Below are 15491 nucleotides of genomic sequence, written 5' to 3' on the forward strand. Positions count from 1 at the left end.
AGCGGTCTGGCTTTATTTCCTGGAGGATGGACTGGTTTGATCTTCTTGCAGTCCAAGGCACTCTCAGAATTTTCCTCCGACACCACAGTTCAAAAGCATCGATCTTCCTTCTCTCAGCCTTCCTTATGGTCCAGCTCTCGCAGCCATCTGTTACTACGGGGAACACCATTGCTTTAACTATGCAGACCTTTGTTGTCAGTGTGATGTCTCTGCTCTTAACTATTTTATCGAGATTTGTCATTGCTCTTCTCCCAAGGATTAAGCGTCTTCTGATTTCCTGACTGCAGTCAGCATCTGCAGTAATCTTTGCACCTAGGAATACAAAGTCTTTCACTGCTTCTACATTTTCTCCCTCTATTTGCCAGTTATCAATCAAGCTGGTTGCCATAATCTTGGTTTTTTTGAGGTTTAGCTGCAAGCCAGCTTTTGCACTTTCTTCTTTCACCTTCATCATAAGGCTCCTCAGTTCCTCTTCACTTTCAGCCATCAAAGTGGTATCATCTGCATATCTGAGATTGTTAATGTTTCTTCCAGAGATTTTAACTCCAGCCTTGGATTCCTCAAGCCCAGCTTGTCGCATGAGGTGTTCTGCATACAAGTTGAATCGGTAGGGTGAGAGTATACAGCCCTGCCGTACTCCTTTCCCAATCTTAAACCAGTCCATTGTTCCATGGTCTGTTCTTACTGTTGCTACTTGGTCGTTATACAGATTCTTCAGGAGGCATACAAGATGACTTGGTATCCCCATACCACTAAGAACTTGCCACAATTTGTTATGGTCCACACAGTCAAAGGCTTTAGAATAGTCAATAAAACAGAAATAGATCTTTTTTCTGAAACTCCCTGGCTTTTTCCATTATCCAGCGGATATTGGCAATTTGGTCCCTAGTTCCTCTGCCTTTTCTAAACCCAGCTTGTACATCTGGCAATTCTCGCTCCATGAACTGCTGAAGTCTACCTTGCAGGATCTTGAGCATTACCTTACTGGCATGTGAAATGAGTGCCACTGTTTGATAGTTCGAACATTCTTTAGTGTTTCCCTTTTTTGGTATGGGGATATAAGTTGATTTTTTCCAGTCTGATGGCCATTCTTGTGTTTTCCAAATTTGCTGGCATATAGCATGCATTACCTTGACAGCATCATCTTGCAAGATTTTGAACAGTTCAGCTGGGATGCCGTCGTCTCCTGCTGCCTTGTTATTAGCAATGCTTCTTAAGGCCCACTCAACCTCACTCTTCAGGATGTCTGGCTCTAGCTCCCTGACCACACCGTCAAAGCTGTCCCCGATATTGTTATCCTTCCTATACAGGTCTTCTCTATATTCTTGCCACCTTTTCTTGATCTCTTTTTCTTCTGTTAGGTCCTTGCCATTTTTGGTTTTTGATCATACCCATTTTTGCCTGGAATTTACCTCCAATGTTTCTAATTTTCTGGAAGAGGTCTCTTGTCCTTCCTATTATATTGTCTTCTTCCACTTCCGCGCCTTGCTTGTTTAAAAATAATTCCTTATCTCTTCTGGCTAACCTCTGGAATTTTGCATTTAATTGGGCATATCTCCCCCTATCGCTGTTGCCTTTTGCTTTCCTTCTTTCTTGGGCTACTTCTAGTGTCTCAGCAGACAGCCATTTTGCCTTCTTGATTTTCTCTTTCTTTGGGATGTATTTTGTTGCTGTCTCCTGAACAGTACTGCGAACTTCTGTCCAGAGTTCTTCTGGGACCCTATCTACTAAGTCCAGTCCCTTAAATCTATTCTTCACTTCCACTGCATATTCCTTAGGAATATTAGTGAGCTCATATCTAGCTGATCTGTGGGTCTTCCCTAATCTCTTTAGACTGATCCTAAATTGTGCAATAAGAAGTTCGTGATCTGAACTACAGTCAGCTCCAGGTCTTGTTTTTACCGACTGTACAGATGTCCGCCACCTTTGGCTGCAAAGGATGTAGTCAATCTGATTTCAGTGTTGTCCATCTGGTGAAGTCCATGTATAAAGCCGTCTCTTAGGTTGTTGGAAGAGAGTGTTTGTTATGCAGAGTGAATTGTCTTGGCAAAATTCTATCAGCCTATGTCCTGCTTCGTTTTGTTCTCCCAGGCCATACTTACCTGTAATTCCAGGTGTCATTTGACTGCCCACCTTAGCATTCCAGTCTCCTGTGATGAAAATAACATCTCTTTTAGGCGTGTTGTCCAGTAGGTGCTGCAGATCCTCATAGAACCGCTCTACTTCAGCTTCTTCAGCATTTGTGGTTGGGGCATATATTTGGATCACTGTGATGTTAGATGGCTTGCCCTGAATTCGAATTGAGATCATTCTGTCGTTTTTTGGATTGTATCCAAGCACCGCTTTAGCCACTTTACTATTAATTATGAAGGCTACTCCATTTCTTCTGTGGTCCTCTTGTCCACAGTAGTAGATCTGGTGGTCATTTGATGTGAAGTGGCCCATTCCAGTCCATTTCAGTTCACTGACGCCCAAAATGTCTATCTTTAATCTTGACATCTCACCAATAACCACATCCAATTTGCCCTGGCTCGTAGATCTTACATTCCAGGTTCCAATGGTGTGTTGATCCTTAGAACATCGGATTCGCCGTTCACTACCAGCACCGTCGGCCGCTAGCCGTCCTTTCGGCTTTGAGCTAGCTGCGTCATCACGTCTGGGGCTAGTTGAACTCATCCTCTGTTCCTCCCCAGTAGCATTTTGACCAATGGCGCATATTGTGTTTCTGAAACCAATGCATGGCCTTGTTTATCCCTTATGCTGATAGCACGATAAGACTTAGGGCATCCAGAGATACCCTAAGCCTTATCGTGCTATCAGCATAAGGGATAAACAAGGCCATGCATTGGTTTCAGAAACACAATATGCGCCATTTGGTGCATGCCAAGAGACTCCAGGATGGTTTGCTCAATCCCACATCCACCACTGTATAGAATCATTGTCACTTTCTTCAGAGCAAGTGGTGATATTAAGATAGCCACTCCACCCCACTTTTCTACAATACTTTCCATGTTTCTCATACCCCTTGGTATAGTTAACTTGCTCCCAGCAATATTGTAGGGGGTTAATCAGGATTACTTGTGAGGAGGCTAACCAAATCATGCTATCAAAAAGTTGCTCAGCATTTTGCCATAAACAGGTAGTTCCGTTCTCCTTTCGAGGCATTATGGCGTACTGTCAAGTGGCTTATTGAAAAATAAACCAACCTAATATGGTTTACATATACAGAACACTAACGAGTTTTGATACCGTGTTCTCTCACACACACACAGTCAGAGTAGTCACACGTCTCAAGCTCAATGGTTTTATATATACTGGAAAACCTTCCTGTGAATGGAGGGGCATTGAAGTACAAATCCAGCAGATATATTTTTACTCTAAATCTGCTACCTGTTAATTAAAATCTAAATAGGCATTATCAGTAAATGCTGCAACAAGTGGCAGGAGGATAGTCAGGTTAAATTCCCATATGAAGCCCTGGTAGTTATACTGGATGGTTCATCCTGATGCCAGAACTCAATGAACTATCATATCAGAATGGCAGAGCATAACGCAGCCAATGTAAAGTATGTACATCATTCCTTGTGCCACCATGAAGGCCTATCGCATGAAAAGGCAGTAATTAGCTATGGTTATAGGATATTCCCCCTACAACAAAACATATGAGGTCTCCTGTCCAGCAAGGCTCAATACCTTTCCAGCTTTCATTTGTCCCATCCCTCCTTTTAACCATACTTTCATTCTTGTATGGCCAAAAACTTTCTATCCCTGTCCTGTTGTCTCCAGGCGTCAATTGTGCAATTCTCTTCCCTGCCTTTAAATGCGGTTCTGGCTTTCCTGGATCTAAATAAAAAAGCAATTTTACTTCCCCATAGTAGTCAGGGTCTATTACTCTCCTCCTTAGGTCTATGCCTTGCAGTGCTGAACCAAATCAGGAGTATATGTTCCCATAAGTTCCTGGAAGTATTTTTACTCTCAGTCAATGGCATTAGTGTCACTTGTCCAGATGATATTATAACTTCAGTGCCCATTGTCAGGTCTGTCCCTTCAGTGCTGTCTGCAGTTGCCAAGATAAAAACCCTTGGAGCATGCAAACCTGTTCCTCCAGTGGAAGGTTCTAGTGTCTGGCATAGACTGAGAGGGGTCCTGAAAATCTATTCAGGTTCAGATTTGCTTCATCTAGTAATGGTCTCTGCCCCTTCAACAATTTGCAACCAGAAAGAAGGTGGATTTGTTGCTTAAAGAGACCATTCTAACATTCAATGAGGGATGGCCCTTGTGAGGTGATACTGAAGATGATACACCCATTTGATGCCACAATCAGCTGCCCAGTGTTGTACTGGGGGGCCTTGAAGTGTTTTCCATTATAACCCTGAATTTCACAAGGTGTGACATAAGCCATGTCCAAGGCTTCCAGACCCTTAACAGTACTATAGGCTTAGGTTGCTGAGTGGAATGGGTAAATTTGAGAAAGGCCACTAGTAGTATCCACACAAATCAGAGCATAGAGGAGAAGGGAAAGCCAAGTTTAATACAGCCCCAGTTACAAGTGCCCAGAACATGGTGTTCTTTAATGAAGGTCCGAACAGCAGCCATGGAGCACAGTTTTCAGTTCTTCAGTGGTCACTGGCCAGCCCTTTTCCTTCAGCCAGTGCCAGGCGGCATCAAGGGCCAGTGGCCTCTCTTTGTATGTACCCATTAATCCAAGGCCTCCCCCGCAGAACAGACATTGTTGCTTAGCTGTCTAATTGCCATCAGTATTAACACAACCTGCTTCTTTTTGCCCAGAGACAGTCCCTCCAAGCCCAGTTCAGACATCACCTTTTCTAGACCAGCTAGGGTGCTCTCCAACTTGAGCCACTCCCACAGAGAGCCACATCAGATTATGAGCCATACCACAGGTGCCCACATTCCCATGTCCATGGTTATTTGTCCCTGAATGCTTTTTTCTTTCTTGCCACTGAACATTCTCCCAATGAAATCCTGCCAGCTACGTCAATTGTTGTTGAATGTGGCTGTCACAGGCTGAATCCAAAGAAGGAATGGACAACAGACAGCAGTGTAATTATAGACAGCAAAACTATATTGATTATTTCTGTTTACTGACACAGAGAGACTGTTTCCTGATTGGCTGTGATAGACAGGAACTATGGGAGAGGGAAACCATGGCAAAGTCTGTGCTGCTTTTTAGTAGTCAGGTTTATATAGCTCCATTCCCCCTCTTAGCATTAGTTAAATTATATCAGGATAATAAATAGTGGAATAATAACATAGTTTAAGTAAAAGAAGGGACGCGGTGGTGCTGTGGGTTAAACTGCTGAGCTGCTGAGCTTGCTGATCAGAAGGTCGGCGGTTCGAATCCGCATGACGGGGTGAGCTCCCGTTGCTAGTCCCAGCTCCTGCCAACCTAGCAGTTTGAAAACATGCAAATGTGAGTAGATTAATAGGCACCGCTTTGGCGGGCAGGTAACAGCATTCCATTTAGTCATGCCGGCCACATGACCACGGAAGTGTCTACGAACAAACGACGGCTCTTCGGCTTTGAAACAGAGATGAGCACCGCCCCCTAGAGTCGGACACGACTGGACTTAATGTCAAGGGAAACCTTTACCTTTAAGTAAAAGAAGGGAATGCTTATACAATTTAGATCAAAGCAGAAAGCTTTGTTTTTGGGGGGTAGTGCTCTCTCTGGCTCTATAAATAATTGTGACACAGCATGCTTTTCACTGCTTGGTAGGAACCTCTATCAGATGGGTTAGGGGGGATTGTTTTGAGAATGCAGTGATTGATGGATTGGCCCTGCCTTCCCGGACACTACAGGATTAACATTACTGCAACCCTTTAGATGAACATGAAAACATTTTTTGTTCATTTTACTCACCATGTATTTGATACTGATATCTCAGTGCTCTTCTATTCATGGCAATTGGTTTATAAGATTTACTGTATTTTCATTTACTGTATTATAAATGTATTGCTTTAGAAGTTTTATTGTATTTTAAATTGTAAAAAAAGATGTCAGTGTTTTACACTGCTTGGAGATGCATGGCACGATAAACAATCTGAAAACATTGTAAACAAATAATGCAAATATAATGCACATAAATACATACATACATACATACATACATACATACATACATACCACAATTTCCATTCAGTTTTATTTCCATTCATTGACAGGTTGCATCGTGAATAAACAGAAGACATGCAAATAGAAGTACTGCATGTGTGTAATGGTTCTCAAGAAAGAACTTCAGATCTTCTTAGGATCACATAATTTTAGCAAAGCATACTTCATAGGTTGTGGCAAACTAATTTGGCACATATTTCTGTATATTAAAGGGCAACCAAATCAGGTTAGGAAAAAATGGGGAAGCTTTTCATTATTAGGAAAATAAACAGAAGCTTCCTTATCTTTTTAGAGTTATAATTTATGTCGCAGTATAATTAAAAAATGGCTTTAAAAACAAAACAAAACATTGAAGGCATACATTTTGCAGATGAATGTATGCCCGTGCTTGAAGCAGGCACCCAAAACTGGATGGTTTCATTATTGCTGAATCATTTTTACTTTAAACTCAACAAAACTGTTCTATGCATGAAAAATGCACTCAAAAATGAAATGAATTTGTATCTTTGCAAATTTAACTGCTTGTTTTAGCGTAAATTTTGCTCAGATTAACCAGTGTCTTCCAATTGTCTCTACATTCTTTGCTAGTTAAAGCATTTTAAGTCTGAGCTGACAGTCCCAGCAATCTTAAAAAATTTACATTGAACAAATTTTGGGCAATGCTATATTGAGGTAACTTTTTAAAAGTTTATTTTAAATGTGTTGTACTAAATAAATAAATAAATAAAAATGTAGATTTGGGGCTACATCTGTTGGCTTGCAGTTAGTTTAGCTTGATCCCTGCCCATTGTTTTCTCTACAGCACAGCCCATTCTTCGCTGAACAGCTTACAGCCTTTCAGGTATGGCTAACAATGGGAGTGGAAAACCGCAATCCTCCTGAACAGCTCCCTATTGTATTGCAGGTGAGTTGTCTTGACAGCCAGCTGGACTACTAGCTTAGCTGAGGCTGCTGAAATGTGGGTCATCAGCCAGCTGCAAATTTGTCTGTGTATTTATGGGTGTGCCTTTATGTGACTGCTTTGCTCTTTACCAGATGGTGTTTGGGTAAATAAATTATTTGGATGGCATTAGAGACTAATTGGAGCTCATTGTTTGCTGGGCCTTTGCTGATAAAGACACATTACACACAGGCAAACTCCTATTGCCCCACCTCCTCACATGCTCTCAGTTAAGCATAAATTGACATTGTAGGCTATTAGCCTTTGCTACAGAATTGAACTCTTTCACCCAGCTGTATAGTCCCATACTCTTATACCAAACAGCCAGGCTTACCATCCATAATGCAGTGGCTACTGGTGACAAGAAAGCCTGGTAAGAATATTTATCTCCTTGTTAGTATTAAGCGACTTGCTCTTTTTAGCTATACAAGAAGAGAAACAAGAAATTATTCCAAATGCTATGTTCACGCTCTAGGCCAGAATCTGGGGTGAAATTTTTTTGGCAAGTATATAAAATTGTACCAGCTTTCTGCTCAACTCTGCCTAATTTCTTTATGCTGCATCATTGTTCTTAAAGTTGAGAAACAAAGTTATACAAATTTAATAAGAATAGACAATTTACATGTGAATCAGTGATTTCATAACCAAATTTTTCACTTACTACATCTGTTACCCAGTACACTTAACATCTAGTAGATGACTGTAATTTATTCTGAAACACATTTGTCTTTGCTCTTTTCCCTATACTCAAAAAGCACCACCATCATTGTAAAAATGGTTAAAGCATACATTTGCTAGGGCTTATTAAAATGTCACAATTTAGTATCCAATCTCTTGCTGTTTCGTCAGGCAGAATGTTCAACAAAGTGGGATGAGAAACAAAAATCTGGGTATAGTATAGATCTCCCAAGTCAATAGTTCCCCTGATACAGTTTTCAGGATGCATTCAGGATTACTAAGATAGAAGGGAGTCTGTTCCTTAATTTTTTGAAGGGTATTCAGTCTAGTAGCTTGATCCTTGTATCAACAATTCCTTTAAGAATATACAGCTATTGTACTATTTGGTTTTTTTAGAATTATACATTTGTGCTTGGAATCTTACCTGCTTATAATGCGAAGAAGTTATAATTCTGACAGCAACTAAATGAGTAACAATTGCCAATATTCTTTTGGGATATTTGGTCTTTCCTTTCCTTTCCTTTCCTTTCCTTTCCTTTCCTTTCCTTTCCTTTCCTTTCCTTTCCTTTCCTTTCCTTTCCTTTCCTTTCCTTTCATCTTCTTTCTGCCAAGAGGAATAGGATTGTATTATTCTACCTATTCAAGGGCATCCATTTTCCTCTTGTATAATGGGAAAAGACTCTCAGTCCCACTTAGCTTCACTGTCTTGTAATCTGGGTGACAGTGTCATTAATCACTGTGAGTCTGACTCTTCATTTTGTAAAACTCTGAAGCCTGGGAGTTTGCTGTGAGAGAATGGGTGATAGATGGACAGTTTATCTCTGGCAAAGCAGTGAGACAGACAGATTTCTTGTCCAGCATCAGATCTGTTGAGTGACTTGACAGCAGAGTGCTGTATAGATAATTAATTTTGTAGCAATACTGAAATGCCCACCTGCTTCTTCACGAACAAAGGTGATCATACCAGTGCAAAAGCCAGCAGAAAGGTAGGGATTCATTAGAGCAAGTAAGTTCACATTGTTTCATCAAATTTGAATTACGATCCAATTAATTAATTTGCTCAGAATTTGCAGACACTTCATTCCCTTGAAAAGCCCACTGTAAATGGCCCCCCAAAGGGCATTTCTATGCTTTGGGCATAATGCCAGGCACCTATGCCAAGTTTCTTTCCCCCTAGTCACAGAAAACAGCTTTTATAAATAGCTTTCTTTGACTTTTTAAAAAGAATCCCTTTAGAATCTTTGTCCTCTTGGGAGAAGCATGACAGAAATAGATTGCTAATGCAGAGAGGAGAAAAGAATGGCACATGGGTGGCGGGGGAAAGTTTACAATGTGCCAGAGCAGTAGATTGTTAATCCTCAGGGAGGGATTTGCCTTCCAGACTGTATCTCACTCAGCTCAATAGGATTAGTAGTTGCCCTGTGGAGACAAAGCCTAATTGTAGATGCAAAGGGAGGTTTTGTTTTATTCACTGGTGCTGGCTATGTTTGACCTGTGCTAGCTAGTATTTTGATACAAAATCTCCGTGTATACAGTACATCCAGTGCTTTGAGTAGATAGTTTGACATTTGCATATCTACTGAATGTGTGTGTGTGTGTGTGTGTGTGTGTGTGTGTGAATTAGTCTCATATCCCCTGTCCATTCTGTACATTTCCCTCTTGTTCCCAAAACAATTTTTCCTAATATCATACAGGACTCAGAGGCTGATAAATACGAACTAAAATTGAACTAAAACATTCATTTTAATTGTGCATCAAATAAAAAAATGATTGAATTTTACTTCATCCTATCTCAGAAATAAAATACTGATCCTGAAAAATAAGTGTTTCTAGCAATGAATGTAGCTTTTCTTATGCAGCCTGTGAAAATATTTTATCTTCCTGTGAAAGAAAGACTGAAGCTTTCCCTTAGATTCACTGAGTATCTACAGTATAGGTGTTTTTTAAATTGTTTGCAAGTGTTGTCTGCTATAGGATAGCCAGCCATGACTTGGCAAGTTCTGAACTGAGATCTAATCTGTGTTGGTGTGGGTGTGTGTACATGGAAAAGTATATCTTCCACAAGATAGAATCCCTCATTTCAGCTGTTGAATAGAGAGCTGTGAAAATGAAAAGATAGGAAACATTGGCATTTGTTAAAAGCCATGACATGAAAATGACAAGACCTGCAATACACAATTTTCATCAGTTACATCAATATGCATAATATGTAACAATACACAATAATAACAATAAATGATCAATCGACTACAGCAGATGATGCCACATCTCACTCACATGACACTGCTGTTCTCTTCCCTTAAGGCCTTTGGAATAACCAGGTTTTAACAAGCATCCATAAGTTCTGAAGGACAATTTCTTTCATAAGTCTACTCTCCTTTGGCCTTTTTCTGTCTAACTGATAACAAAGAAACAAAAATCACTTTGCTCTTTAATATTGTATTAATTTTATATTTGTAAGAATGTAGTCTTTAATATAATATGAGATTTCAGGAGACAAGAATGAAAGAAAAGATGCCACTATTAAATAAGAAGGAAGAGCATTTTATGATGCATAAAAGTGTCATGACAACCTCAAATTTATGACCCAGATTGAGAATCTTACTAGATTAAAATAGAGATGCACAGACCACGTGTGACTCTAAAAGCTATAGATGCAGTTTATTCTTCCAAAAGTTGTTTCTGAATTATAATTTCCTGTTTGACAGAAAGGGAAAATTATTACATATGTGGGGAATAATTTTATTAACTGTATTTAATTTGATTTAAATTTAATCAAATGTAATGTTATCCTAGCACTGCCTCCTTTCTGGAGTGCAAACCACAGCTTACCACTCAGAGTTAAGTGTGGAACTTAGATCAGAAAAGGTTTGTATCTCCCTGACTTCAAGCAGTGTTAGGCTTTTGCCTCCTAATTTGCAAGGTATAATGTCTTTCTGCCCCATTAGGGAGACTGCTTTCCCACAAAAGCAAACCTGGCTGGTTGGTTGTGGGATGAGAGAGGGAGAGGCCTGGCTGCCAGCTTTTGTCATCAACAGATCGCCAGCTTTTTCCATGGCAGCAAATTAAAGTCTAGAGAATCATCTTATTATTTGGAAAATAAGAAATTCACCCTCTGGCTTATGTGCAGTTTCTGACTTTGAACAGAACACTTCTCTGATCTTTTTGGGGGGTGGGGTGGGGTGGGGTTCTTCATCATATATTTAAAGCAGGAGAGATATGGGAATTACCATCTCCCATGTTTCCATCTGACAGTGGATAAATGCCTTACACAAAAATCGATATGATTAATTCCTATTAATATGTATATATATATAGTTTGTGATTTGGTTTCATTTCTTGAAGTATATTTTCTGCATATAGACTATTTCTGGTATTTTGGAAAAACTAATTCAGGCAGTATGGATGGGCAGATGTTACCTGCTGGCTGCCTGCTGCCTCCCCCAACATATTTGCAATACCTAGATGCTGTTATGTCAGGGAGTAAAATTGTCACTCCTTTTGTGTGTTTAGAAAGTTTGAGAGGGCCATAATGGGAGCTTTAAGCCTTGCAGAGTCACTCATTTCACATATTAAAATCTCCCAAACTCTCCTTCCCCCCGCTCCTCCGCTGAGCCACATTTTCTCATTTGGGGAGTTCAGGGACAATATAGTATTGGTTTTAACAACACCTCCCCCTCCTCCAGTAAAAAAAAAAAGAGCAAACAACAGACCAAAACATTTAGCCCTGTCTACTTCAGTACAGGTAGTCCTCAACTTACAACCACAATTGGTACCAGAATTTCCATTGTAAGTCATTGCAGTTGTAAGTTGAGTCACCGTATAACTCGACCTGATTTTATTACCATTTTTATGGTGGTCGTTAAACAAATCACCATTGTCATTAAATGAATCCAGCTTCCCCAGTCATTAAATGAATCCAGTTTCTTGTGTTTTTTGCCAGAAAATGGCAAAACAGGACACTGCAACCAGTGCAAGACGCTGCAACCAGCCATAAATGTGAGCCGGTTGCCAAGCACCCAAAATGTGATCATGTGACCATGGGGGTGTGTGGTGTGACATTTTGCGATGCTGGGAAGCGCTTTACAGGCTGTAAAGCACCCATTCTGAGGCCGGCGTAACTTCAGACCGTTGTTAAATGAACGATCGTAAGTTGAGGACTACCTGTAATATCATGACTTTTCTAGTCTTATCCTTTGCAGCCCTCAGGTAGGAAGCAAAGGCAGAATGCAAGTCTCAAGTCCAAGAACATTAGCCAGCCCAGCATAGTAATCACAGAGCTCTGAAGTCCAAATGTTTGAGTAATCCCTTTCCCTAATTGGCTTTGTAAGCTTTTGTGGTTTTTTGTGGCAGTGCTTGTTTTCTCTCTGTTTTGCAGGTATTGCTGAGTCAAGTACATCGGCTCCGAGCTCTTGATTTACTGGGCCGTTTTTTGGATCTGGGTCCCTGGGCTGTTAGCTTGGTGAGTACATATTATCCCACTTTCGCTGAAAGAGGAAAGACACTTTCTGTATCATCAATATGTATGACTGATGAACTAATTCTTCCCAGATGTGGAAAATAATGTCCCGTGAGTTTGCAGAGACGGCCTCTATAGGTCAGCAATCAGGCCACTATAAATCAGGCTGTCAGAATCTGACCAGCTCTGGAGGTGGTTGAGAACCTTGTTACATGCTGCAGTCCCCACCCTTGTTCAGCCTGTTCCATTCCATATGAAGCTGGGCACAACAATATTAAAGGATGTGATTTGGCTGCTCAGGCAGTTTCTTGTGGGCAAGCTGATATTGAACAAGCTCCTAGAATAAGATGAGAATTAAAACTAGAAGAGCTTCCAGCTATTGTAATTCTTATTCACAGAAGGACTGCCTAGACCTTAAGAAGAGGCTGCTTAACACCATGTAAAATTTGAGCTATCCTAGCTCTGCTTTTTAATTGAGAAAACAGAACAACAGACAAAAGCTTGAAAAATGCGGTGCTAAAAAGAAAAATAAATCGGGGGAAAGGCAAAGGAAGTAGGGGGGTTAAGAAAGAATAATTACGTTTGAGTTTTGTGTATATCTGAATACATTAATAAGCTTAAGGCATGATACACTTCAAAGATTCACATTCAAAAATGACATTTGTACCTACTAGGAATATATCTAATGAATTGTGACTACATTTGAAAAAACCTACCCTGCATTTCAGAACTCTTCATTGTGGTGATTTTCCAGACAGAACAATGTCCCTGATCTTTAAACATCATGATCAAATGAAAGATGTATTGTAGTTTTTCGTTGTTTTGCAATAACAAACCTGGATGAGTTCCAAATTGTCATACGGAAAGCCACCATGATATGTTAAGTACTCAGCAAAAATTTACCAATCAGCTTTTGGTAAAACCAGTTATGCTTAAAAATGCTGCACAGCGTCTAGGAACAATGTTGACATGAGATAAATATGCAGATATTATCTTTAGCATCATCACTGTGGCAGTGATGAAAGGTGGGAGGTAGGAGGTACTCAGTGCCAGCCCTATGTATCCTATATTTATGTTCTTTCTCAATTTTCTTTTCTGTTAGGCTTTATCTGTTGGCATTTTCCCCTATGTATTAAAGCTCCTTCAAAGTTCTGCTCGAGAACTAAGGCCTCTTCTGGTCTTCATCTGGGCCAAAATCCTTGCAGTGGACAGTGTGAGTAACCCTTAAGTGTTAGTTGACAAAGGTGCAGAATACTAGAGCTGTGCAGGACCTTTGGTTCAGTCTACAAAAGGTGCTTCGCAGCACAAAGGGACATGAACGTCACACCTGCTTGCAACTCTTTAAAGCTCATGGGAAAAGGTGTTTCTTTGGGGTGCTGCAGACAGGTGCTATATTCATGCTTCCAGACGTCCCAAAGCATTTTCTGGACATCAAATCTAAAGCACTGCACAGCCCTATAGAAAACTTGGAAAGTTCTCCTTTCAGTGATTGCATTACTAAAAAGTGAAAAGACTGTTTCAAAATGAGGTAAGAGCAAGAAAATTAACTTTGTCCCATGGTTGGAATTTAACTGCTGTTAAAACACAGTCAGTTAGCTTTGTTTACATCTCTTTCTCTTCTTTCATTGGAAATTGACTGTTATTACCTGGCAATAAATTTAAATTGATTTTCACAATTATATGCAGGGGAGAATTACAGTTTTTGTAATGAAATGTAGAAACCTTTTTAAAGCAGGGTGAGTTATTCAGCTGGGGAATTATACCTTTATTGAAAAATGTAAAATACCCATTACTGGGCTATCAAGCTTTGGGTGGGGGGGGAAGTGAGGGTAGAAATTTTCAAGTCTGGACATGTCCTCTCCTCTCTGACCTATGCTGAACTTTAAATAATAAAACTCTCAAAGTACAAAACCTAATTAATCTAACAGACAAATACAGTGTGTTGTCTTAATAGCTTGGTCTATTTTGGAATGATTTCCTTCAAGTAACATATGGGTATGATGCTAAACCATGCAGGAAGTATGATCATCAAAGATCACAGTGAAGTTCAGACTCTTCATTTTTTTCTGACTACCTGGTGCTTTTGTAGTCTAAAAATTAGTTTTATCTTGGTTATTTGATCTATTCTATACCAGACAACTTTTTATATGTGGACAAATATTCATTTGCTCTTCATGTCCTTCTGTCAGTCTGTCTGTCTGTGTTTGCAAGTGTTTAGCATACATTGCACATTAAAGTATTTGCAAATGAAAATTATTAGCTACTGTAAAAATTACAACTTCAAAAGCATTTTTAAAGCCTAAGATTCTACATGTTGGTGTTGACTGATTCTTTATATAGCCTTGCCTGATTAATGTTCTTAAGCACAAATAGGAGCCATGATCAAGCACTGGCATCCTTTCCTGCTAATCTAGAGTTATGTTTGGTGTTATTAAATATATTTTGAATAATGTTTTAAGAAGATTTTAGACAGCAAAGAAAATGAAAAATAATCTTCAACCTGTTTTGGAAAAGTATTTTTGATGAATGTTTTGTTTAGCTGGACAATCAAACCTCCATGTATAATTCGGAATAAGAATATATTCATTGAATATGGCATGCAGCACTGTGCAGATCTATAACAACAATAACATTTTTGTCTATGGGAGTATAGGACATAATCTGTTCTTTGAAAATAGGATCAAGAAGAGTATAGTCTTATTCGTTCAAGCCATGATTTGCTGCCCAATACTAGGAAATGTAAGAGGACGATGTATTTATAAAGTTGCAATACAATGTTGAATTCAATACATTGTTGATTTCCCTGACAATTTGTCCGAGTGTTCTTTTTTTAAAGCATGAAATGTAATGCTGATTGAAGAGGAAAAAGAAGGAGTAATGGTATCAGGAAAGGGTATGGTCCAGTGCCTGACCACCAACAATAATCATCTATAAGGTTCAGGCTCTGATGAATGCATTTCTGGTATGGCCATTGTGTTCCACAGCTAGTTGTTTTGTAACACTTATGTCAGGGAATGATGACTGCAGGCAAATACCCTGGGAGCATGAGTGACTGTATTATTCCAGTTGCTGTAATCAGTAACAAGAAACTGTTGTTTATTGTGCTTGCCATAAGAAAAATGTTGTGGTTAATTGTTCTTCTTCAGTGAATCACATCTGTGGAGTAGTGCAGTAGGAAAAAAAATCAGATGGTAGAATTAAGGAAGGGTGTTACAGAGATATTTTCTCTAGTCGCTCTCCAACTACTCTTGTGCTGTAGACTAATGAATTACAAATTGAGT

General features: G+C 39.6%; 1 protein-coding gene across 3 annotated transcripts in view; it reads left to right on the forward strand.

Annotated features, from left to right (window-relative positions):
- RPTOR (regulatory associated protein of MTOR complex 1) overlaps positions 1-15491 on the forward strand; it is a 420855-nt gene that overhangs the window by 295991 nt on the left and 109373 nt on the right. For all 3 annotated transcript variants that reach the window (XM_063293407.1, XM_063293409.1, XM_063293408.1), the window contains exons 11-13: positions 6936-7037; positions 12130-12213; positions 13313-13423. In XM_063293407.1, coding sequence (XP_063149477.1) covers positions 6936-7037; positions 12130-12213; positions 13313-13423 — 297 coding nt within the window. The remainder of the gene's footprint in view (positions 1-6935; positions 7038-12129; positions 12214-13312; positions 13424-15491) is intronic.

This window comes from Candoia aspera, chromosome 2 (assembly GCF_035149785.1).
Source record: "Candoia aspera isolate rCanAsp1 chromosome 2, rCanAsp1.hap2, whole genome shotgun sequence".
Classification (NCBI taxonomy): Eukaryota; Metazoa; Chordata; class Lepidosauria; order Squamata; family Boidae; genus Candoia; species Candoia aspera.